Below are 26,592 nucleotides of genomic sequence, written 5' to 3'. Positions count from 1 at the left end.
TGAAAGACCTTAAGTGCACATGAATCTTTTTGTCCAATTTGAAAATACTTTCAACTTTAAATCTAAGTTTGCATTGTTGTGATTTTCCTAGGAGCTGGTTGGTTTGAAAATGGAAAATTTGAAAGGGAAAGCACTCTTGTGCTCTATTAATGTGCCAAGTCCCACTGTTGCTTGGCAAATGTAAACAACCTGTATTTACACCGTACTTGCATTCAGGCGACCGGTTGACATTTCTATTGCACCGTATACACTAGCGGCCAAAAGTTTGGAATAATGTACAGATTGTGAAGGAATCTGTTACTTTAATACACCAAAGTGGCATTCAACTGATCACAAAGTAGTTAGGACATTAATAATGTTAAGAACAGCACCATCACTATTTGAAAAAAGTTTTCATCTAGTTTTTGATGAAATCTAGAGAGCAGCATCACTCCAACACATTATCCTTGAGTATTCATGCTAAATTGCTAATTTGGTGTTAGAAAATCACTTGCAATTATATCAAACACAGTTGAAAGCTGTTTGTTTTTGAGTTGCACAGTATGCAATAGACCGGCATGTCTTAAGGTCAATATTAGGTTAAAAATGGCAAAAAAAGAAACAGCTTTCCCTATAAACTCATCAGTCAATCATTGTTTTGAGGAATGAAGGCTATATACAATGCTTGAAATTGCAAAAACAACCTGAAGATTTCATGCAAAGCTGTACACTACAGTCTTCAAATACAAAAGACAACTGTCTCTAACAAGGACAGAAAGAGATGTGGAAGACCAGATGTGCAACTAAACAAGAGGATAAGTACATCAGAGTCTCTAGTTTGAGAAATAGACGCCTCACATGTCCTCAGCTGACAGCTTCATTGAATAACTTTGGTGAACTTTGGTGAATAAAAGTACCAATTTCTTTCCATAAGGGCAAAATCTGTACATTATTCCAAACTTTTTGCCGTCAGTGTATACCATCATACTGCCCAGCCCTAGAGTAGATTTATGGTATCATTCAACCAACATGCACGAAACTATGTACGGAAAGAAAAGAATAAAGCATAAAAAAATGGGGTTACGTGTTGGTTTGTTTCAGGACCGGCTGTTACTGTAAATTTCCACGTGTCTGTATCTATACACAGTTGTCAGTTTGCTCTGATCTTCCTCATTTAATGCTGCGTGTTTTTGCATGTATGCGTTTGGTCGGTTACCTGGTGTGTGAGAGTTGACTGTCTCTCCCTCGTTGTCGGACGAGGCCGTTAACGGTGAGGAAGATGAAGAGTGGGCTGTGATGTCACTGTCACTGGTGCTGCTGTCCTGGAGAACGTCTGGTTTGCGTCTCGCCGCCGCCTCGCGTTTCTGTCGCAGCTGTCGCATGCGCAACTTCTGCCACTGGCTGCGCGGCCCTCTCACGCGGACACGCCCATTCATTTGTTTCTCCTGGCAACGGTTCTTCTTGGCTGCCATGGCAACAGAGGATGTGTCACTTTCAGAATGCGAACGCCGCGACTTCCTGCCCACAGTTTGAGTGGGCACGGCCTCTTCTGCCGCAGACGAAAGTGTGTCGGAATCACCAAGGTGACCGGACGAGGAAGGTGATTGCAGGCAGACGGATGAATCGCTGTCTTCTTGTGGGCAGGGCTGAGTGGCGGTCGGAGGCCGTTCCGTTTCAGCAGGCTGCCCAAGGGCGGTGTCTCTGTGGAGCTCCATAAGCAAGCAGGGCATTGAGAGTAGCCCGGGGGCGGGCTCTGTATCTGGACTCTGTAAGCTGATTGGCTCTTCACCCACTGGAAAGCTAGTAGGTGTGGTCTCTTGTCTCAGTGGCATGTCCTGCTCTTCTGCTGTAGCCCCGCCCTCTGAGGAGCATTCAGGGAGCTTGTTGGCCTTGTGGGCATCAGTCATCTCTGGAGGGCGGGGCCAGAGGCAGCCTCTCTGAAGTGGCAGTAGCTAGGTGATAAACGGGGGCGGTTGACCTGTAAAACACCAAGTCAGTCAATACAACACCTGACAAATAAGAAAATGTACTTGTATCAACACTAAATGACAAGTGCACTGTGTACTTTAAGTCTATCTGGAAAACATTGCTGTTAAATAACTAATTACAAGACAAAAAAAACATAATATTTTTTAGCGTAATACAAAACATTTCAATTTCAATTACAATTGGTTCATGAGCACCAATTGTGCCACGGTCCAAACCACAATTTTACCCATTCCGATGGTTGATGTGAACATTAACTGAAGCTCCTGTCCCTTATCTGCGTGATTTTATGCACTGCTGCCACACGATTGACTGATTAGATAATCGCATGGATGTTTGTTGCTGCCAGATGGGCTGGTCAACAGAGAACGGTCAGACTTGATTAAACTGACAAAGTCTATGGTAACTCAGATAACCACGCTGTACAATTGTGGTGAGAAGAACATCATCTAGGAATGCTACTTTGAGATGCGGGATGGCTCTGTTTTGGCAGCACAAAGGGGACCTAGACAATATTAGGCAGGTGGCTTTAATGTTGTGGCTGATTGGTGTATAAGAGGTCCAGTGGCTTTGGGTAACCAGCCAGAATGCTGAAGTACCATGCAAGAGTCTTATCTGTCTTTCTACATACCAGTGAACCCAAGTACACAATGCTGCATATCACAACCATGTCTAAACGTTCTTTGCATAAACAAAGTTTTGTACTGCTCAAGAGAGGCCCCTGCTGTCACCATTCACTTTGCATGACCTTACAACCAGTGTTTCCACACCATCAGACCAATTACATTTTCAGTTATTCTTGACTAGTGAAAAGGGATTTAAAAAAAATAATTTTATAGAGATGGTACACACAAACAGCAATCCTTAGACTATTAACAGACATTTTACCACTCTACATACATACATTTATTAGACCCTGATATTTCCAGGTTTTCTACAACCATGGAACCCCATACAAAAATGGTCCTGATTGCGATTGGCGATATTGAGCACTATACACAAAGAAACAGCAACAGGGGCATATAAATAGAAACCACACAAAGGCAAAGCAAGTGTCAGCTTTTTCATCTTTTTAAACTCACCCCTCCAGCACTGAAAAAACAAAGATTAAACATACCATCCACAATTTGCCAAAACATGCCATACGTGACACATGACAGGCAAAACATCTCAAATAAATAGGCTACACATAACCTATTATCAGGGTTGGGAGTAACGGAATTACATATTTAAAATACAAAAAATAAGTAACTATTACACTACAGTTACATTCAAAAAGTATTTTGATTACTGAAGAGATTATTTTGCATATTATTGTCATTAGTTTCATTTAATATTTAGTCCTTTCAGATGGAAAACATTTATACATATAAATAATGTGATCCAAAGTGTGTCTGAACAGCGGTGAAACATTTTCTTATGTTGTGTTACATTCATACGAGCAGACAGAGAAGTACATTTGAAGTAAGTTTGGAGCAGAAAAAATATAAATAAACCTTGTGTAAATTGTTAGCTTTATGCTAAGCTAAAATGCTATTTCTAGCCATTTTACATGCACATATTACCAGACACGATCATATTTTCTTTATCAAGAAAATTCACGTTGGATCATAATTCCTCTTTTCTAGTAAACCTCTACTTTCTTCGAAGGCTGAGGAAAGCACATCTCCCACCCCCCATCCTCACTACATTCTATAGAGGGACGATTGAGAGCATCCTGAGCAGCTGCATCACTGCCTGGTTTGGGACTTGCACCGTTTCGGACCGCAAAGCCCTGCAGAGGATAGTGAGGACAGCTGAGAAGATCATCGGGGTCTCTCTTCCCTCCATCAAAGACATTTACAAAAAACACTGTATCCGCAAAGCAACCAGCATTGTGGACGACCCCACACACCCCTCACACAAACTCTTTACCCTCCTCCCGTCTGGCAAGAGGTACCGAAGCATTCGGGCCCTCACGGCCAGACTGTGTAACAGCTTCTTCCCTCAAGCCATCAGACTCCTCAATACTCAGAGACTGGTTTGACACACACACACACACACACGCGTGTCCTGAGTTGCACTTTAATTACTGTCACTTTATAACGGTCTGCTACCTCAATAACTGCTATGTGCATAGAACACTATCTTGTAGTATATTAACGTTTAATTTTTTTATACTACTGTGTACTGGTTGGCGCTGCACTGTGTCTATTGTCAGTAATTTGTTGTACTGTCCTGTACTTTTTGCACATGTTTGCACGTGCACTTTATATAGGTATATATAGGTAGTTTATATAGGTATTTTATTTCGTTGTGTAGTCTCATGTGGTTCTGTGTTTGTCCTGTGTTGTTTTTATGTAGCACCATGGTCCTGGAGGAACGTTGTCTCGTTTTGCTGTGTACTGTACTAACTGTATATGGTTGAACGACAATAAAAACCACTTGACTTGACCTTTGATATTAGGGCCAAAATCATGTTCTTGATAATTTTTGTATTGTTTTCATGTAAAAATATCAAAAAATCCTTAAAACAAGATCAGTTTGATTAATCTAGTTTTAGAAACAACACTGCATAAGATATTTCAGTTTTTCAGAGAATGTATTTTTAACATGTGTATATTGTCTTACTGTACTGACAGAGTTTTTAAAGTCAAAACAAGTGAAAAAAATCTACCAGTGCTGAAGAAGTAATCCAAAGTATTTAGAATACGTTACTGACCTTGAGTAATCTAATGGAATACATTACAAATGACATTTTACAGCATGTAATCTGTAGAGGAATACATTTCAAAAGTAACCCTCCCAACCCTGCCTATTATAAATGGTTTTCATTGATATAAAAGGTCAATGTAAAACATGAAACACATGCCAAAACATTAGAAAATAGTCTGTTTTTATATCATAAAATCTGGAAATTAAATAGGCTAAAATTCTTATTTTTATGCACATATCTTTTTGTTTTAGGTGAAATCTTTGCTGATTTTGCTAACTTTAAAATAACAATAATGTTTACCTCATTGAGAGAAAGAGAGACCAGCATTATTTACCCCAAATCCGATTTGACCCGATCATACTAACTAGATGTAGACAATTTTATGTTCCATAAATATAAGCATATATTTATTATAAAAACAAAACAAATTAATTTTTTTAACAGATTAATTTACTCAATATTGAGGATAATACAAATGCATTTTGACAATATTTTGGACTAAGATTAGTTTTTTCACCGTTTTATCTCTTAAACGGGTCAAAAATGACCCGAACATAAGAGGGATAACTTATATTGAACCCGGAATATTCCTTTAAACGCATGTACATACAGCATTTGTCACTGCATAAGCCACATTTTAAATTCCACTTTGTTTGTAATATAAAAATGGCAGTTACTAAAATAAAAATAAATGAGTTAAATTTAATGTCTCCGATATTTGCCACCATCCTCATAAAAAAATTTATAAAAAGGACAGCAAGCTTTTTAAAAGTTTCTTAAATTGTTCTAAAGAGATCCCAAATTAATGTGCCATGATTTTATAGTAGCAGTTGTAGCATTTTTTGCAAAAACCATCGTCACTTTGGTGTATTTTGTACAGGTTTCCATTCCAAACAGGGGTGTAGATCCCCCCCAAATAAGTAAAGTAGATTTATTCAAGCCAAATCTATGCCCTTGATTCCAAATATTCTTAGCTTTTAACCTCCTTGTTGGCACGCCCAACCATGCCAGAGACCCCGGTTCGAATCCAGCTCGGCGCGGGTTACACATGGACTGAGCTACTGTTAAAGGTGCACACAATAGTGAGTTTTATCTCTCTGTAGTATAGCACAGGCTCATTTATAGGTGATCCAAATCAATGCAAACTTCCTCAGAATATTACCAGAATCCAGAGTTTACTTCATGTTTTAAAACTCTGGAATATCACCAGTGTTAAAACATAGTGCACAAATAGCATTGTATTTCAATGCGATTAGTATTGCAATGCAGCGGTTTAATAAATAGATGGAATACGGCACCTAACCCTTCAATCTCCCCAAGAGATGACTAAAAACAATAAAAGTAATGTACACAAATGTTGCATTGGCTCACTGGAGTACAGAACAGAAAAAAACTTACCCCGCGACACACATTCACAGTCTGTCGGTTCAACTGCAGCACTTTCACTGGCATATTTGCACATTAAATGGAGATTACAAATATGCATGAATAGAAGCATGCATTATTTAAAGTGAAAGTAGGTTTATCTCCAAACTGCAGCACTGGCTCAAAATGGAAGGCTACACACTGATAGTAGTCCGCTCTAGACCCGACAACAGCGGCTTACCTGGATCAAATCTGTCCTCATGTGTGTTTTCTCTGTATCATCTTAGTCGTAAACCAACATATGTATACAAATGTGAAGTAACAGATATTATATGGAATAATAGCTCTAAGTTCTCGACTTTCCGACCCCTTTAGAACAGTTTGCTAATTTAAAATGTACCCAGTAGCCGTCCAGTAGCAAAAGGGAGTACGTAATTTCCGTCGGACATGACGTAGAGAAAAATAAACAGCGCCATCATGGGGTTTGGAGAGGTATTGCGTTTATTTAAAATATTTGCAGTCACACTTACAAACACGTTTTCTTATGTTTTTACATATTTTATATGGTTATCTAGACAAAGTGTTCATGAAGTCGATCTTTTGCTCCAGCTGAGCATCCAATGCAGCCTTGGGATGAAACACAAGTTTAAAAATCACAAAACACAATAATCAATTATCAATATTGTGGGATATCCAACAAGACAAAATTTGTATGCGTAAAAATAAATAAACAAAACATTACCAGCTCTTGTTTAGCTTCCTCGATTTTCACCCTTGCCAGAGCCGGACTCTATATCAAAATACATTTATTTATTTTTTATTGAAAAATGTGTCTTTAGAACTGTGCTATGGACATTAAAAAATATAAATGGTTAACCATTTAACCAACCTTTAATGTTCATCAACACAATTTAAAAAGGAAAACCTTCATATGAACTGTACTTACAGGGCTCAAATCACTATATGGCTCTAGTTTCTGCTTCCAAGGTAGTGTTTCCTCTTTCAGTGCTGCAATTTTCTAAGTATAGCATAGAAGATCAGAGAAAAGGGTGTAATTGATTTTTAACCTGCCTGTTAAATGTAGTTTTTTCTATTTACAAAAACCTCAAATGTTATTAAGGGACAGTTCCCCCAAAAATGTTCACGCCCTCATGCCATCCCAGATGTGAATGACTTTTCCTCTTATGCAAAACACAACTGAAGATTTTTAGAAGAATATCTCAGCTCTGTTGGTCCATACAATGCAAATTAATTGGGTTCCAGAACTTTGAAGCTCCAAAAGTCACATAAAGGCAGCATAAAAATAATCCAGTGGTTTAATCCATGTCTTCTGAAGGCATCTGATTGTTTTCGGATAAGATCAAACAAAAAAGGTGATCATGATTTCAAGCTTGATTACACTTCCTATTGCGCCATCTAGCACTCTGCATATGCATCAAACACTAGTAAGTGTAATCAAGCTTTAAATCATGCTCGTGCCTAGAGACTGCAATGGCGAGATGTACAGTGAAAAATGAGTTTAATTTTATTACGTTTTATTAAAGCAAAGGATCGCTTCAGAAGACATGGATTTAACCATTGGAGTCTTATGGATTACTTTTATGCAGCCTTTATATGCTTTTTGGAGTTTCAAAGTTCTGGTCACCATTCACTTGCATTGTATGGAACTACAGAACTGAGATATTCTTCTAAAAATCTTAATTTGTGTTCTGCACAAGAAAGTCATACACATCCGCGATGACATGAGGGTGAGTAAATTATGAGAATTTTCATACTACTAGATTTAGCGCATCAACTAAATATTTACATCATAAGAGGCTATTTATACATTATGATAGTGACAGATAGATTAACTATGTTTCATTTACGCAATATTAGCATAGTATTTAGGTCAATTAATTGTAATAGCTCACAAAAAAAGGCAGAACGACCGCCTCATTCACCATTCATGTTCACTGAATGGAACAAGGATGCAATGAAAGTGAATGGTGACTGAGACGTATTACCTAATATCCTCTTTTGTGTTCTATAGAAGAAAGTCATATGGGTTTGGAACAACACGAAGGTGCGTAAATGAAGACAATTTCATTTACGGGTGAGCAATCCCTTTTAGTATTTTTGCCATCATCAACAACACATGGATTCATTGTGTCGAACAATTCCTGAGTCTGTGAACCATTTAGAGTAGCATCTCCACTGTCATGACATTTCTGCAACGTCCTGTAAGTTCTAGGTTAAGATCAAGGTTACCTCTGACATCTGAAGAATGGCCTGATGGGAAAGTGAATCCTCCATATGCAGTGAGTCCAACTTTTTCTGGTTACCGAAAAAACAGATTGAGTTTGTAAAGTTGGATGAAAGATAAATCACTCTATAAATTCATGGTTGTTCTCCAAACACTTCAACACCTGTGCCATCTTATTCCGGCAGGTGAGATCTCTGAATTTACTCTTCATGAAGTCCATATTAAGAAGTCTCTCCTCTATTGTTGCTACTTCCACCTGTTGTATATGCGTGATCTTCATCAAATTGCTGAAAGACATATGTACACACCTAAACAAAAGTTTGAGACATTTCTGTGCAGTTCTTCAGAGTAAACTGTGAGGCATACAAAAGGTGAGAACCTTAATTCCTAAGCACATCTTCAAAATATTGCACTACAATGGAGACGAACAGCAAAATGAGATGCAGTGAGCATCTTGTGTTTCCTTACTCCTGGAGTTTTTTACGACGATCAACTGCGACAGTCATCTTCTTCCTCACCGCAGTGAGTTCCTGCTGCAGTCTCCTTTCGGTTTTCTCTGCCTCCAGCACATCATTGGTCAGTTTATTGATTGCAGGCATGAAGCTGGAGACACAATGAATAGAAATTACTCACAAAAATCACAATTTGCTTGTCAGACTTAGTTTTGATCATTTAGCAAAGACATGGCAATATATCGAATACTCACTCACTTACACGCTCTCACTCACTCTCAATCTCACTCACTCACACTCACACACACACACACTCACAATCTCACTCACTCACTCTCAATCTCACTCACTCACACACACACTCACTCACTCACACACACACTCACTCACTCACACACTCACTCACTCACACACACACTCACTCACTCACACACTCACTCACTCTCAATCTCACTCACTCACACACACACTCACTCACTCACACACTCACTCACTCACACACTCACTCACTCTCAATCTCACTCACTCACACACACACTCACAATCTCACTCACTCACTCTCAATCTCACTCACTCACACACACACTCACTCACTCACACACTCACTCACTATCTCACTCACTCACTCTCAATCACACACACTCACACACACACTCACTCACTCTCAATCACACACACACACTCACTCACTCACTCTCACTCACTCACACACACACTCACACACACTCTCAATCTCACTCACTCACTCTCAATCTCACTCACTCACACACACACACTCAATCTCACTCACTCACACACACACTCACACACACTCTCAATCTCACTCACTCACTCACTCACTCTCAATCTCACTCACACACACACACACACTCACTCACTCACACACACACACTCTCAATCTCACTCACTCACTCTCAATCTCACTCACACACACACACACACTCACTCACTCACACACACACTCTCAATCTCACTCACACACACACACACACTCACTCACTCACACACACACTCTCAATCTCACTCACTCACTCTCAATCTCACTCACTCACTCACACACACACACACACACACACACACACACACACACACACACACACACGACGGCAGAGCTGCCATGCTAGGCGCTAGCTTGCCATTGGGTGCAACTTGGGGTTCAGTGTCTTGCCCAAGGACACTTCGGCATGTGGAGTCGTGTGTAATAATAATAATACTACAAACAATCGGCAACTATCGGTGTTCATTTTTTGCAATAACCGACTGTAAAGCAGTTCAATGGAAAGGAGGAGGCGAGAACCGGCCTGGCAATAAAAACAATATTTTAATGAGTAACTTAAACAAAAGACAAACACACACATGACGGACATGTCCGTAAACAATCTCTCTCTCCTCGCACCACCATCCGCAATCTGCCTTTATCCCTCTCGGAGGCTTAATTAGCCTGATAAGGGACCAGGTGTGTATAATCACAACCCAGCCCGCCCTCCACCCTGTCACACCGACAGCTACAAAAAGCAACCATGAATCAGTAAAACCGATATTTTGGTCATTCATTCATTCATAACATTAAAAAGTCATGTTATTCTACCTCTCAAGCGATGTGTCCCTGATTTTAAGCACCTCAGCGGTGCCTTCCAGCACCGATAGCAGATCCACTGTGGGTTTGGAAACTCCTCCGGGTTGCAGACCCACTCCCTGGAGAAGAACTTCTTGTAGGTGGGCACCTGCCATCGATGAATGTTAAACTTATGGAACACCAGCCCAAGCTGGACAAGTAAACGAGTGAAACATGGCAATCTTGTGCTCACCATCACTGCTGTACTCTGCTGCTTTCTGCTCATGGTCCTCGATGAGCAGCGTGACTTCTCTGCATCTCATCTCACTGCTCTCTGCCAGCTCATGGAGAATCTCCACAGTGCGTGTGTTTACTTCAAACTCTGGTACCGGCTGCTGCCCGAATACCTTCTTGAGCCATTGGGTCACCTGAAATAACATGGTACCATCAAGTGTTGTAAGATTCAAGAATCACCTTGTTGTTTGTACAGTTGAAGTCAGAAGTTTACATATACCGTAGCCAAATACATTTTAAATCGATTTTTGACAATTCCCGACATTTAATCGTAGAAAATATTCCCTGTATCATGTCAGTTTGGATCAGTACTTTATTTTAAGAATGTGAAACGTCAAAATAATATTAGAAAAAATTATTTCAGCTTTTATTTCTTTTCATCACATTCCCATTTGGTAGCATTGCCTATAAATAGTTTAACATGGGTCAAATATTTTGGGGAGCCTTCCACAAGCTTCTCACAATAAGTTGCTGGAATTTTGTCCCATTCCTCCAGACAGAACTGGTGTAATGGAGTCAGGTTTGTAGGCCTCCTTGCTCGCACGCACTTTTTCAGTTCTGCCCACAAATGTTCTATCAGATTGAGGTCAGGGCTTTATGATGGCCACTCCAATATCTTGACTTTGTTGTCCTTAAGCCATTTTGCCACAACTTTGGAGGGATGCTTGGGGTCATTGTCCATTTGGAAGACCCATTTGCGACTGAGCTTTAACTTCCTGGCTGATGTCTTGAGACGTTGCTGCAATATATCCACATAATTTTCCTTCCTCATGATGCCATCTATTTTGTGAAGTGCACCAGTCCCTCCTGCAGCAAAGCACCCCCACAACATGATGCTTCCACCTCCATGCTTCATGGTTGGGATGGTGTTCTTCGGCTTGCAAGCCTCACCCTTATATCCTCCAAACATAATAATGGTCATTATGGTCAAATGTTTGTTTCATCAGACCAGAGGACATTTCTCCCCATGTGCACTTGCAAACTGTAGTCTGGCTTGTTTGTGGCAGTTTTGGAGAAGTGGCTTCTTCCTTGCTGAGCAGCCTTTCAGGTTATTTTGATTTACTGTGGATATATATATACTTGTCTACCGGTTTCATCCAGCATCTTAACAAGGTCCTTTGCTGTTGTTCTGGGATTGAGTTGCACTTTTCGCACTAAACTACATTCATCTCTAGGAGACAGAATGCATCTCCTTCCTGATAATGATGGCTGCGTGGTCCCATGGTGTTTATACTTGTGTGCTATTGTTTGTACCGATGAACATGGTACCTTCAGTCATTTGGAAATTGCTCCCAAGGAGAAACCAGACTTGTGGCGGTCCACTTTTTTTCCTTATGTCTTGGCTGATTTCTTTTGATTTTACCATGATGTCAAGCAAAGAGGCACAGAATTTGAAGGTAGGCCTTAAAATACATCCACTGGTACACCTCTAATTCAGTACAATTTTCTGGAATTTACCAAGCTGCTTAAAAGAACAGTTATCTTGGTGTATGTAAACTTCTGACCAACTGGAATTGTGATATAGTCAATTAAAAGTGAAGCAATCTGTCAGTAAACAATTGTTGGAACAATTACTCGAGTCAAGCACAAAGTAGATGTCCTAAATGACTTGCCAAAACTATAGTTTGCTAATATGAAATCTGTGGAGTGGTTAAAAAAATTGTTTAAATGACTTCAACCTAAGAGTATGTAAACTTCTGACTTCAACTGTAAATTGTTTCAGTATGCTTGGGAGCACAGAGCCAAATCACATGACAAAACACACAATGCATTCGAGAAGAGTGTTCATCGAACAGAAAAGCTATTAACATAATTGTTTGATTCTACAAAGACAATTACTCACAATCTTGCTTTTCTCACACATTTGTTTTTCTAGCTGCGCATCACATTTAATACATTTTACTTTAAATTAACTTTCAATCCAAACATCTGAAATATCGCGCCAATCTGTTTTCTTGTTCCGGTGTCGCAAAGCACTCGCTCTCATTGGCTGGCCACATGACAATTGACCAATGAAATGATGGCAAATTGAGGCTCCGCCCAGTTACAGTGTGCAAAGTTTTTTCAGGTTTTTTGCTGTTTTTTTGTGTGTGGTAGGATATTAACAAAAAAATAAAAATAAATAAATAATTAAAAAGTGCAAGTGTACAGCCTTAGATGAAATTATGTACATTAGAAAAAAATATAGGTACCAAGTATAAAAGCATCGAATTTTACGAATATTTATTAAACGTAATATTCAGTGTATTTAATTCACCATAATAAATAAATAAACATGTTTATTAAATTCCATTAGTCACAAAGAGTTTGAAAAATTATTGAGATTCATCCCTGGAGGAGGTATATTGCTTTTCAGGAATTCATCAGATTTTCCAATCTGTAAAAAAAAGAAGATTTATAGTTTTATTCCTCTAAAGAAGGTGTAGATATTAGAAAATGTAATAATAGCAATATCAGATATATCTGCAGAAGCAATAACACTCCCTCTAGTGTCATATATTGGAACATTAATTTGGAATCAATGTGATAAACAGGGTTGTGAGGGTTACTTTTGAAATGTATTCCTGTAAAATGTAATTTGTAACGTATTCCGTTAGATTACTCAAGGTCAGTTACGTATTCTAAATACTTTGGATTACTTCTTCAGCACTGGTACATTTTTTTCACTTGTTTTGACTATTAAAATTATAGTAAGATAAAATACACATTAAAAATACATTCTCTGAAAAACGTAAATATCTTATGCAGTGTTGTTTCTAGGATTTTTTAAGGATTTTTTAAAAATTTTTACATGAAAACAATAAAAAAATATTATCAAGAATAAGATTTTGGCCCTAATATCAAATGTCTTACTAGAAAAGAGAAATGATGATCCAATGTGAATTTTCTTGATAAAAATAATATGATTGTTTCTGGTAACATGTGCATGTAAAATGGCTAGAAATAGCATTTTAGCTTAGCGTAAAGCTGACAATTTACACAAAGTTTATTTCTATTTTTTCTGCTCCAAACTTACTTCAAGCGTACTTCTCTATCTGCTCATATGAATGTAACACAACATAAGAAAGTGTTTTACTGCTGTTCAAATGCACTTTGGATCACATTATTTATATGTATAAATGTTTTCCATCTGAAAGGACTAAATATTAAATGAAACAAATGAAATGCAAAGTAATCTCTTCAGTAATCTAAATACTTTTTGAATGTACCTGTATTCTAATTACCAATAATTTAAATTGTAACTGTAGTGGAATACAGTTACTTATTTTTGTATTTTTAAATATGTAATCCCATTACATGTATTCCATTACTCCCCAACCCTGGTAATAAATACCTTATAACTAATCAAATTAAAGAGGTAACTTTTAAAATTATTCAGAGTATATTCTGTCAAAGATTATATTACTAAAAGATTTAAAATTGACATTAATAATGAATGTGCATTCTGTTAAGCTGAACCAGAAACATTATCCCACCTATTTTGGAATTGGCATCTTGTTAAAAGATTATTTTTCCATTGAAGAAAACAACGTTTTACTTTATTTTCATTACAATAACAAAGATCTTAACTCTTCTTTTATTGTAAATTGTCTAATTATTTATGGAAGTTTATTTTTACATAAGTTGAAATGGTCAAAAAAGAAACCCAATATTAACCTATTTTTGATAGACTTACAAGGATATTACAACATGATTAAACTTTGTAAAATGGTAAAGACAAAAGATTTGTAAATATCTTTAATTTGTATAATTTAACATAATGCTGTTTGTATTAAAACCACTAACTGTTTGTATTGTCTTTTACTTTCTTTTTTAATACTTTCTATATTGATATTATAAATGGTTTTAATATGTAAATAAATTAAATAAATAAAAAATGTCCATGAAATGAAACTGTCAACTGTACACAAATGTAATTTATTTCTGATAGAATTGCAATGTTATCATAAGATTGCAAAGTTATTTTAAATTTTTTTTTTAAAAATTGTGAAGCACAAAGATTTGTTGTAAATATTTATTTATATTACTTTATAGGATTTATGTCTTTTAAGCCCCCTGTTTAATTGTAGTGTTTGTATTGTATTTGAACACGTTAAACACATTTGCTGTTTCAATAATAATAATAATAATAATAATAATAATAATAATAATAAAATCCATTACTAATCTGTCGTTCCGTCTTGCACAAGTATATCCGGGTCTCGCGCTGACTTTCGTATATGAGCTGCTCGCGTGACCTCCATTTCCTACACTCAAGTTCCTCGCGCTCCAGCCGGCTGCAGGAGGACACACGCTCGTGCTCCACTACACAAACTCCTCTCAGTCATGCTGTCTGTTCGCGTCGCAGCGGCTCTGGCCCGCACCCTGCCCCGACGGGCCGGATTCGTAAGTTGCATTGAGTTTTAAGGAATGGACAAAACCGAACCATTGAATGTCAGCGTTTTTAAGTGACCTGAGGACGCGCGCCGCCATCTTGCAATGTGAAGGGCCTGCGTATGTCTCGCGAACTATTGCATTATTCTAATTTAATAAGTCTTGCAGCATTGATTTTTCGTAGGGAACAATTGAAAGACGGTTGAGTTGTGATTTTCAGACAAACAAGGCTGCATTTGCACGTTTTATTGAGGTTGTTTTAAATGTACGACATCAATAATTGAAGGTCAGGAAATCTGTCTTGGGCTGTGACATGCTGTCAGTGGATTTGTTGTTCATTTAACACTTGTGCGACATTTGTCTTCGCTTTTTTTCTCGCGATCATTTTGGCTGTGTTAATGCCAACTGCATGCATTTAGCCAAAGGGCAATTTTGAAATTTGAACCACAGTTCCTGTAATACATCTATAATACACTGTACGCTAAATAGTTACACTCAGGACAAAAATGCCACCATTGTAACCCATTACAACTGCAATATTTGATCCCAAAGCAAAAAAAAATCATGAATTCTTATGGTTTGTTTTTATTCCGGTGCCCTTGCTTCGAAATCTAAATTTGATATTTTCCACCAGATGGCGCCATTTTTCTCATGTTTAGCCAATGGAGCAAATACATGCTTTTTCTGTTTGCAGTATTATAGAGTACTGCAGGCCAATTGAATTAAGTGTGTGTGTGTGTGTGTGTGTGTGTGTGTGTAAAAACGGTGGCATTTAAAGGGTTAAAAGCCTGAAAATAAATGAATATTTGGTAGTTATGATCCGGACTCATGTTGGTTAAAAAAAACTTGACTCCATTGAAAGTGGAAAATAATATGATGGCAGTTTTTTGACGTGAGAATTTCTGTCCTCGAAGGACCTGAGTAACTTTTTTTTTTTTTTTTTTTTAAATGCACAAGGGTTAATCGGGTTTGTCTCAGTATATGCATATTTTTTTATTTTTTTGCTCTTGCATGCACTAAACGTTTAGGAGGACGTTTGGATGGTGCGTTTATCGCATTATGAATATGCACATTATGAGGAGACAAATATTGGCTTATTAGGCTATTGCAAATGAAACTCACTTTTATGGTTCGTATGTATTGGTTGTCTTTTCTTATTTAAAGTTTAGCTACAATGAAGTGGTGGTTGTTAGCATAAATTTATAATTTTAGTATTTTAACCATCAGGTTTCCAAAAATTTGGCTGCTGCATGTGTTGGAGCAAAGAATCTTCACACCACCTCACCATGGCTGCAGAAGACAGGTCTGTAGTTCATGTTCTCTTATGTAATGCCATTCTTTTCAATCTGTCTATTGCTTTTGCCTTATCTTGCCATGCTTGCTTAAAATGTTCTGCTTGCATTTTTGTTTAGGCACGGCCGAGGTGTCCAGCATTCTTGAGCAGAAGATTCTCGGAGCTACTACTGGAGCAGATCTGGAGGAAACCGGCCGCGTGCTGTCCATCGGTGATGGTATCGCTCGTGTGTACGGGCTGAGGAATGTGCAGGCCGAAGAGATGGTGGAATTCTCCTCTGGTCTGAAGGTGAGTGAGACAAGGGTCAAGAGGTCAAGGTGGAGCACCACTGCTTTGACAATGATTGTATCCTTAAACTGGATATTATTACTTTTATAGCTTATTTTGCAAGTGGAAATCAGGCATTGAAACACTTTGGTGTCCAGTGGAAAAAATGACATGGAGCAGTGGTCCTCAACCTTTCTGACTCTTGAGGCCTCCAATGTCCAAGACTATGCCCAGAATCTAGGAGTTTCTATAGTTTAAAATGCGTATCATGATTCATTTTGTGATTCCAGATGTATTGCAAACTGTCAGTTTATGTTGTAGGCCTACATCATGATTTTAAATGAATTCAGCATTTAAATTAAATTAGAATATTTTAAGAGAACTTCTTTTTGAATAATTTGTAGTCATCTTGAGGCCCTCTAGTGGGCCCCCTGGTTGAGAACCACTGACTTGTACGCGTGTAGTTTGATCTGGAAAAAGTAGCCCTGATATTCTGCTTCTAATATAGTCTCAGTAAGTCAACATTGTCACCAATAAATTGCACTATTTTCCAAAAAGTAAACTTCTCTCATTTCTTTCAGATCTTTTGCTTTATTTGACGTTTTCTTGCTCTTTCTGCAGGGCATGTCTCTGAACTTGGAGCCTGATAACGTTGGTGTTGTGGTGTTTGGTAATGACAAATTGATCAAGGAGGGTGACATCGTCAAGAGAACAGGAGCTATTGTGGACGTGCCTGTTGGCGTGGAGCTGCTTGGTCGTGTTGTTGACGCTCTGGGAAACGCCATTGATGGCAAGGTCTGACCACCAATCGAATATGGTGTTTAAGCTTTTATGAATTGGGTTTTTTGTAGGGCTGTCACTATTGATTATTGTTAATCGAGTAATGTCGAGTCGGAACTAAGAGTTCTGATGAGTAATCGGAAAATTATTTTACTCTAATTGCAAAAAGTTGTCAAGGATCAAAGTCGCTTTGGCTAAAATGCCAATCACTTGCATGCAAATCAGAATACAATATTGATTGTAATCACGTGAGAAATTTTCACCCTTGCGTTGAGCTGCAGCAGTTGCAGGATTGTTTTGCTTGTATCCTCCAGATCGCAAAAGCTTGTCGCTTGCCACATACCATGTAAAATGCCCTCAACTAAAAACTGGCATTGCTGTTTTTTTTATTTTAGGTTCTTTTATTTTTCAAATCTAAATTTGAGTGCTCTTACAGTGCTCTCCTTTTCGTTATGTACCTGCACCCTTGTCTGATGACCGTCAAGTCATTTTTATTTGTATAGCACCTTTCACAACACGCAGCGTTACAGAATATCAAATGCATTAACAGAAAATTAAACTCTAATATCTATTAAGTCTTAGTCATCAATGTGTAGTTTGATAAAATATGATTGTGAATCACGTTTAAAAATAAGTAATTAAATAAATAATTGTATTTATAACCCCAGTGAGCAAGATGAAGGCGACTGTGGCAAGGAACACAAAACACCATAAGATGTTGGTTAATGGAGACTTCAGCCTTATTGTCGACTTGGCAATTTTGTAGAGTATCTGAAGTAAATGGAGTAATCATGACAGCCCTAGTTTGTTGTATAAGATTGGTTGCGCTATATAAGGACTTTGTTCTAACATGGTTCTTTTTACAACTCCTTGGATAAATGTCAATATTTCCCTTGTCATTCTCACAACAGGGACCCCTGGGCTCCAAGGAGCGTAGGCGTGTGGGTCTGAAGGCCCCTGGCATCATTCCCCGTATCTCTGTGAGGGAGCCCATGCAGACTGGCATCAAAGCTGTGGACAGTCTGGTGCCCATTGGCCGTGGACAGAGAGAGCTGATCATTGGTGACAGACAGACTGGGTAAGTGACTTGGGGAATTATGGTTTTGGTAGAAGCAGAGACTAGGCCATGTGAATCAAATGGGTTTGTGGAAGCTTTGTGGTTAAAAATCTGTGTTCGCTGTTTCAAACACCAGAAATTTCTGGAAACCTCAGTTACTATTGTGCCCTCGAGCAAGGTTTTTAAACGGAGGATATATATATATATATATATATATATAGTAACTGTTTGGATGCTAGACATAATTTGCTTTTTATACAAACTTCACAGCGGATGTTTACATGCACTAATTTTCATCAATCCGAATAAATTAAATCTGATTGCAGATTCCAAATGTACTGTTTATGTCCCCTAAACTTTGTAATCCGATACAAATATTAATTTGTTGCATTGCATGTATTCCGAACCAGGCTTCTGCGCATGCAAAGAGCATCAGTCGTTACGTTCTGAAGAAGCGGAGAAAGGCTGTGAAAGTGGAAATGGCACCAATAACCATAATTGCCTTTTTATTTCTTTTTCTTTGAGATATCTAAAAATATGCCTGAAAAGCTTTACGTTACCCACTTTACTCGGTAAATGAAGAATTTAAAGCTGACTTAACCATGTATATGCCTCATGCCCATTCCTCCAATCTAACTGCAGGCATCTCTTGATGAGAGTACAATGTAAAGAGGGGTGGGTGAGAGTTGTCCTTAAAAGGATGTGAAATGGAAACAAAATAATATTGACTTTATGCAACAGCTGCAGATAATTTGTTAATATGAAGGCCTTTCAATCCGACTGAGCTATCAGTCGGATTATAAACTGTTTATTTGGTTGCATGTAAAAGTGTCTTGTTTGATCCTTTAATTTATGGTGTAATTTAAATTTTGTCCTAATGAACTATCCATCCTGGTGTTTGCAAATTAAACCTATTTGTACACTGAATTGCAAGTCACTTTGGTTTGAGCCCCTGCAAAGAATATAAATGTAGTTTTATGTTGTCTCTAGCAAAACTGCCATTGCAATAGACACCATCATCAACCAGAAGCGCTTCAACGAGGGCACTGATGAGAAAAAGAAGCTGTATTGTATCTACGTGGCCATCGGTCAGAAGAGATCCACTGTGGCCCAGCTGGTAAAAAGACTGACAGACACTGATGCCATGAAGTACACCATTGTGGTGTCCGCCACCGCATCTGATGCCGCTCCCCTGCAGTACCTGGCACCTTACTCTGGCTGCTCCATGGGCGAGTACTTCAGAGACAATGGCAAACATGCCCTCATCATCTACGATGATCTGTCCAAACAGGTGAGGACTCTAACCGAGGGATCATTTAAAATCCATGGTATCACTTGGTAATAACAGTCCAAGTGCTGAAAATTTAGAATATGTTCCTTAAAGTAAACTTGGCCCATGATGCTTTTTGCAGGCTGTTGCCTACCGCCAGATGTCACTGCTGCTGCGTCGTCCCCCTGGTCGTGAGGCCTACCCTGGTGATGTGTTCTACCTGCACTCCCGTCTGCTGGAGAGAGCAGCCAAGATGAATGACAACTTTGGTGGTGGATCCCTCACTGCCCTGCCTGTTATCGAGACCCAGGCCGGAGACGTGTCCGCTTACATTCCCACCAACGTCATCTCAATCACTGACGGACAGGTAAGCAGTTGTACAGGTGTCATAACGTTGACTTTCCCTGTGTTTTGTGTTCAGCTTACACAAGGTGAAACTCCATTCTGATCAACTTGTGTTCATGCAGATCTTCTTGGAGACAGAGTTGTTCTACAAGGGTATCCGTCCAGCTATTAACGTGGGTCTTTCTGTGTCCCGTGTCGGCTCTGCTGCCCAGACCAAGGCCATGAAGCAGGTCAGTGCATTGCTATTTCTGTAAAGTTCAACCAGGTGTTTTCTCTCATGGCTCTGTTCTTCAACATGGCTGGCAATAAGATTTAGTTTAGGATAACTTTGGGTGGCATTATGGAATATCATAAAAAAAAAATCCTGTTTATCCTAAAATGTAACCGGCTAACCACGCAAGCCATTTGAAGGCAGCCCAGAATTGTCGTATTCATCGTGGCATGTTTGGTTGAATTCAGGATAAGTTTTAGAATAACTTTTTGTTGTAAATCTTGAATATCAATATGAAAAACACATGTTTAGCCTAAAACATATCTGGCTATAACAATGCAAGGCCAATTGAAGGCAGCCCAGCATGGTCTGATTCTTCAATGTCGTTGGCTGAGTTCAGGATATGTTTTAAGAAATTGTTGTAAATCTGGAAAACAATAGAAAGTCCCATTTTTAATCCTTAAACTTATCCAGCTTTGCATGCAAGCGATAAAGGGCGCCAAGAGCAACGAACAGGAAAACTTAACTACTCTGGCAATAACATGTCCTGTTGTCTTTTCTCCAGGTGGCTGGTACCATGAAGCTGGAGTTGGCTCAGTACCGTGAGGTGGCCGCCTTCGCTCAGTTCGGTTCTGATTTGGACGCCGCCACACAGCAACTTCTGAACAGGGGCGTGCGGCTCACAGAGCTGCTTAAGCAGGGCCAGTACTGTAAGTACACTGCTGCCGCCTTCTGCATTGGAGGACATTCCAGTGATCACGTTTACATGCACTTACGAAAATAATTTATTCTGGGATTTTAGCAGAAAGCAGCATTCAAACAGGAACACTGATTTCCTTGCGCCATTTTAAACGAGATTAAGAGTAAGCGGTGTAATGCACCTAGGTTTCTCTGCGTACATGGCTTAATGTGGTCATGTAAACGCAAAAGTGTTTGAAGAGTGCACGTGCTTGGAACAGACCGGATAATAAACATCATAGGATGGAGCCCACAACATGTCAACACAACGGAAAGTATTCCACATTTCTTGAGTACAGTGTGAAAATTGCATGCACTATAAACTATACCCATTTATACACTCAAATGTAAAAATCTACTGTCCCAAAAGTCTGCATATGTGCACTTGTACGTTGTGAGAATCCTGGAGTTTTGTGTATGAGGGAAATCACACTGCTGCCTCAATTCTGCTGCAGGTTGCGATAGAAAGTGAAGGAAACAAACACGGCAACAACTCTGGTGATTTAAATTTTTTCCAGATATACCAGAGTAAAATAGCAAAGTCTTCCTTGTTTGTTGTGTACACCAGTGTTGTGGGAAATTGTTGCTGTGGAGAAAGTTGCTTGTTGATGGAGCCATATGTATATGGGAGTAAAGATGCCGCTTAAACAGTGCATGTAAACGGGAACGCTGTTTTCTTGGAATAAACTGCTTTCTGCTGTCCATGTAAATGTAGTCCATGTCTCATTCTGCCTTTTGATGATCCCATGGTTACTTTTTTTTTTTTTTTTTTTTTTTAGGTCCCATGGCCATTGAGGAGCAGGTAGCAGTCATTTATGCTGGTGTGAGAGGACACTTGGACAAGATGGATCCTAGCAAGATCACAAAATTTGAGAAGGCCTTCCTTCAGCATGTCCTCAGCCAGCACCAGGATCTGCTTACAGCCATCAGGTGAACCTTTCTTTTGATTTAGGGATTCTCTTAAAGGGATAGTTCATCAAAAATTAGAATTCTGATATATACTCGCCCTCATGTTGTGCCAAACCTGTACGACTTCTGTGGAACGCAGCGATGTTAGGCAGATTTGACCACCATTCACTTGCATTTGAAGTTGTTTAAAAAAAAAAAAACGAAACGTTAATGGTTTTTTATTTGGTATCTACCATTTGTTAGTTGCTTTTGTAAATGTATCTGTTTATTTGACTTATTTGTTTTGTGTTTTAGGATTGATGGTAAGATTTCAGAGGCTTCTGACACCAAACTCAAGGCAGCTGTGCTCAACTTCCTGTCCAGCTTCGAGTAGTTTGTTTCCTTTTTATCGCTAATGTTTTGTCAATGTTTGCACATTGTGCCAGCTTAAATTTATACAAACCGTAAAGATAATATTCAAGTGGCACTTGATCCTCGATGTACAGAAATCTCTTAACGGAGAATAAAGCGTTCCCAACTCCACCCTTGTGCCTTTTTATTACCTGTTGTATACATTGTATTAAAAATGTAACCAACTGTTCAATAAGGATTGCTGTTAGAACGTCCAAACAAGCACCTTTGACGATAGATTTTGACACTCCTTGTGTATAAAATTCAAAATAACTTATTTGCATTATTAGCAAATGTGCTAATAATGGTTAAACAAACTGGTTCTTTAAAATGTAGGATCCAAAATGCAAGGAGTAACTAGTCACAAAATGCATTCTGAAGTTTTCTAGTTGCATACTCCAACAAACTGTCTACACAAGTATGAAACTTGACTTTCCCCCAAAAATCAATTTGTAGGTTGCTTATGTAAAGTTTTCTACAAATGTAAGATTTTGATAAAACATTGGTGTTGGCTGAATTTTGGGATTGCGATCTTTTTAGCAAAATTAACTGGAATCACCTAGATTTAAAATCTCTAGTTGCAGCAAAGTGCTAGTCTCTTTGTGGTGTCTGTGTTTGCAGATGTGGGTTTGGGTGATGTAATCCTATTCTAGAGCGGGTGCTCGGGCAGAGCCAGAGAAACCGTCACTATCCATAGAAAGGATTCATAGAGACGCCTATAAGAATAATTTAGAGCATTCATAGTGACCAATTTCAATTACAGAAGTTGTTTTGATAATGCCTAATATACGCATCCTCAAACATGATTTATTCCAAAAGCTCTTCAGAATCAAGCTTTTTATATTGCCAACAATATTAGGAAAGTGACTTGAAATTGCTGCAAGCTACTCCTAAATCTAAAATAGTTGGGTGATTCTCATATCAGCAAGAAATTGTCCTGGCCATATTTTACCCCATTTTCCCAAATCAATACACATACATAAACAGGACATTTGCATAAAGAAAATGTAGCATACATTTTTAGGAACATTTAAGGCTTTACATTGTGACATTACCACCCAATTCTCATTTCCATGTTTTACTTTAACCTTTCCCATAATAAGATGATTCTCATTACCGTAAGTCATTTTTAGTACATTACAATAAAAACAATGCTGTTCTAATTTGAGCTGATTTTTATTTTTTTATATTTAAAAAAAATTTGGGGCCTGGGTAGCTCAGCGAGTATTGACACTGACTACCACCCCTGGAGTCATGAGTTCGAATCCAGGGTGTGCTGAGTGACTCCAGCCAGGTCTCCTAAGCAACCAAATTGGCCTGGTTGCTAGGGATGGTAGAGTCGCATGGGGTAACTTCCTCATGGTTTCTATAATGTGGGGCGACTTGTACGCGGAGAATAGCGTAAAGCCTCCGCACGCGCTAAGTCTCCGCGGTAACGCGCTCAAGCCACGTGATAAGATGTGTGGATTGACTGTCTCTGATGAGGAGGCAACTGAGATTCATCCTCCGCCACCCGGATTGAGGAGACTCACTACACCACCACGAGGACTTGGAGCGAATTGGGAATTCGGTATTCCAAATAAGAAAGTAAAAATTGGCATATGAAGTACCAATAGAATATCCCTATATTCTATATGTACTTTGCAATTAAAATAATATAAATTTGTATCATGTTGCGATACTGGAATCCATAAGCAATTAAGTCGCTTTGGATAAAAGCATCTGCCAAATGCATAAATGTAAATGATCACACTGACAATATTAATCTTGTAGATATAAATGGACACAAAATGCTATTAATAAAACTAAAGACACCCTACTGTACATAACTCAATCATAATCATGATGAAACATAGGCAGATTTAATTAAATATTTATTGCTACAACAAAAGATGTAGTATTCCATGTTGACCCTTTTTTTATATGAGTTACTACCCAACTACTTACAATGTTAATGGCTTTCTGATTCATTAAGTCTGCAAGTTTGAACTCTGAAATCCAATCTGTGATCTTCCTAAACTCTTCAACCATTCAAAAGTAGCCATGTTAACAATATTTACCTCCCATATACTGCAATTACTGCTGACCTGCGCTGGCTCCAAAATCACTGTCCAGTCCAGGACCTCCAGTAGAAGGGCTTGATGACGGCACATAAAAGTGTTCTCCGGCAGGACGCTGCTGGCAGACTCTCACTCCATGTGGATCTTATCCAGAGAAGTGCTCTCTAGATCCATATTGCTGCTTCTATGCATGGAAACCACCAGCATTGAGAACTTTAACCAGTGAAGATAAACAACACTGTCAAGTTAATTCAATAGTTTCATGTTTTACGCTTTTTAATACTTTAAATTAACACTGGTTCTTTACTGCTCTGGGCACAAAAATGTATTGGAAAAAATCTGTTACACTCAGTCAGAACTTTAGACATTTCCCCCTCTACCAGGTTATGTGTCTAAATGGTACAAGGCTATGATACACTGGCATTTAGCAAAGTATTGTGTTTTTTTAGACATGGTACCATATGGTGGTATTGGAAAGGTTTTCTTTTAACCACCATGGAAAACCATATAAACGGGTCATGGAAAGGCCCAGATGGAATCTGCACATACAGGACTCAGAAGAAAACTCCACAGATTTCCAAAAAATCAGATGCGGAGCTAGTGGGTGGCCATAGCCACCATGGACCGAAGCCTGGCCACCCCATTGGCCACCCCACTCGCAATTGCTGTTTTAGCCATTTTTTGGCACAATTGATTTCTTTAGAGGTGAAATCATCTCTGTACAAACTTAACATGTGCGCACACCAAGGGCGCAAAGCCTCTCCGTCCCGGGTGTCAATGTATCCACTCAAAAAAAATAATAATCTAGAAGTCGTCACTAGTCATTTTGATTGCAGGATAAACTGCATCTGGGATTATATGGGATTTATGCATTTTACATTTAAAACATGTCCTTGAATAAGTGTGTACACAACCTTATCACTATAGATATTTAATAATATGATAAAATACTATTTAATAAAAATTTAACTTTGCAAACAGTCTCTGTTTTATGTTTTTAGACAAATAACAATAAAATGACTACCTACATGTTGGTAGCACTACATGACTTGATTTGGTTTATGGTGTACAAATGTTTTGCATATATTAATCACATTTTAAAACAAAATTATTTCACTGCTTTTTAAAGAAGGGAATCATCTCTCTTCCTCTGGGGTCAGCAGAAAGGGCTTGTAACCCACGAACAGGCAGTTGAGGAGCAGCAGCAGAACCACACTGGGAATCAGAACCAGGATCAACAGGGCCACACTGGGAGGCCCTCAGGGAAGATTGTTGAGGGTACATTTCATCACAGTGTAAATCGAAATAAAATATTTATAGTTGATTATCGTTAATTACTTGATATATATTAAACATAATTATTTATGTTTAATGTAAAATACTATCAATAAATGTCTAAAAATGACAATCGACAGTTGAATCACAGGTCCACAGATTAATTCTGACACGGCGCTCGAGCATCAAGAGATTTCTGGCTTTTTCTACCGTTGAAATCGACAGTTTACATCAACATTGCAGTCTTACCTCACAGAGGAGAATCTTTTTGGTGTGTTAACTCGTCTATTTCATTTGTGGGCCCCCTCGTAATAACGTTCAAATATGTAACGGCACTTTTGCAGGGCGTTCTGTGGCGGTGTACTGCACTTGACGGTTGAGGACTTGCAGCTGAGGTAAAAAAAAAAGGGGTTGAAACTTTCGATGAAAGGCAATAGAGGTCTAATTTACAAGATTATTTAAGAAAAATATGTTCTGGAAACAGTTAAATAATTTGAGAATTCTTATGTCGAATAATTTAAGGAATGTTTGCTTCTTTTCAGGGCCATGTCCGGTGATTCCCAGGTTTTGGCGGGAAGATGGCGCTATAGAGTCATTTACAGGTCCGTTAATCGGCTGTACGAAAATATGGAGAAAAAAACGCCACTTTAACGTGAATGTCATCTGTATTATTTTTCTCTATCTAAATAAGCCTCAATGTAAATGTAACAGCAAATCTAAAATGTAAATACTTTAGGCTACCATGAAATATTTCATTCTCTGCCAGATTAACATTCACATTAATTTTCCTTGTTGAGTTGGTAAGCGTCCAAACTAACATATAAGCAATAAATAAATAAATAAATAATAAAAAAACTTCCAAAGATATTCCAAAGAACTTCCTTTTAGCTCTGCCGTTCACCATGTGACCAAGAGGGGGCAGTATAGACCATTTTACAATTGAAGCCATTTGGTTTTCATCTTCTATGTATTACCATCATAAACATTTACATTTATGCATTTGGCATAATAACACATATTTGTGTTTTCTTTGAAATCACCACTAAGAAAG

General features: G+C 38.5%; 3 protein-coding genes across 5 annotated transcripts in view; 1 reads left to right on the top strand and 2 right to left on the bottom strand.

The window, feature by feature from the left end:
• Positions 1-6,433, bottom strand: part of LOC127628932 (uncharacterized protein C18orf25-like) — a 28,615-nt gene extending 22,182 nt beyond the window's left edge. For all 3 annotated transcript variants that reach the window (XM_052105914.1, XM_052105915.1, XM_052105913.1), the window contains exons 1-2: positions 6,267-6,433; positions 1,196-1,957 (exon numbers count right to left, since the gene is read on the bottom strand). In XM_052105914.1, coding sequence (XP_051961874.1) covers positions 1,196-1,886 — 691 coding nt within the window. In that variant the 5' untranslated portion in view covers positions 1,887-1,957; positions 6,267-6,433. The remainder of the gene's footprint in view (positions 1-1,195; positions 1,958-6,266) is intronic.
• A 106-nt stretch (positions 6,434-6,539) lies between these two features.
• Positions 6,540-12,435, bottom strand: LOC127629261 (HAUS augmin-like complex subunit 1). Its single transcript, XM_052106412.1, has 9 exons — positions 12,415-12,435; positions 10,531-10,705; positions 10,311-10,446; positions 8,739-8,873; positions 8,434-8,557; positions 8,276-8,341; positions 6,972-7,043; positions 6,768-6,815; positions 6,540-6,652 (listed from the first exon to the last, which is right to left on the bottom strand). The coding sequence occupies exons 1-9, from the start codon at positions 12,433-12,435 to the stop codon at positions 6,593-6,595; spliced, it is 837 nt and encodes a 278-aa protein (XP_051962372.1). The 3' UTR covers positions 6,540-6,592.
• Positions 12,436-14,791: 2,356 nt separating this feature from the next.
• Positions 14,792-22,338, top strand: LOC127629202 (ATP synthase subunit alpha, mitochondrial-like). The gene is made up of 11 exons (XM_052106322.1): positions 14,792-14,957; positions 16,173-16,248; positions 16,358-16,527; positions 17,128-17,301; positions 18,198-18,364; positions 19,334-19,634; positions 19,756-19,980; positions 20,081-20,188; positions 20,735-20,879; positions 21,687-21,837; positions 22,111-22,338. The coding sequence occupies exons 1-11, from the start codon at positions 14,898-14,900 to the stop codon at positions 22,187-22,189; spliced, it is 1,656 nt and encodes a 551-aa protein (XP_051962282.1). The 5' UTR covers positions 14,792-14,897; the 3' UTR covers positions 22,190-22,338.
• Positions 22,339-26,592: the final 4,254 nt, after the last annotated feature.

This window comes from Xyrauchen texanus, chromosome 35 (genome assembly GCF_025860055.1).
Source record: "Xyrauchen texanus isolate HMW12.3.18 chromosome 35, RBS_HiC_50CHRs, whole genome shotgun sequence".
NCBI classification, from domain to species: Eukaryota; Metazoa; Chordata; class Actinopteri; order Cypriniformes; family Catostomidae; genus Xyrauchen; species Xyrauchen texanus.
This window is presented reverse-complemented; position numbering and strand designations above follow the sequence as displayed.

What these genes read in the sequence shown, in the direction of transcription:
- LOC127629261 (XM_052106412.1), bottom strand. Translation starts at nt 12,435, where the DNA reads ATGTGTGAGAAAAGCAAGATT. An exon ending in TGTGTGAGAAAAGCAAGATT is followed by an intron (nt 10,706 to 12,414) that starts GTGAGTAATTGT and finishes ATGTTATTTCAG; the next exon opens with GTGACCCAATGGCTCAAGAA. An exon ending in CATATAGTGATTTGAGCCCT is followed by an intron (nt 6,816 to 6,971) that starts GTAAGTACAGTT and finishes ATTTTGATATAG; the next exon opens with AGTCCGGCTCTGGCAAGGGT.
- LOC127629202 (XM_052106322.1), top strand. Translation starts at nt 14,898, where the DNA reads ATGCTGTCTGTTCGCGTCGCAGCGGCTCTGGCCCGCACCCTGCCCCGA. An exon ending in TGCCCCGACGGGCCGGATTC is followed by an intron (nt 14,958 to 16,172) that starts GTAAGTTGCATT and finishes TTTAACCATCAG; the next exon opens with GTTTCCAAAAATTTGGCTGC. An exon ending in GCTTAAGCAGGGCCAGTACT is followed by an intron (nt 20,880 to 21,686) that starts GTAAGTACACTG and finishes TTTTTTTTTTAG; the next exon opens with GTCCCATGGCCATTGAGGAG.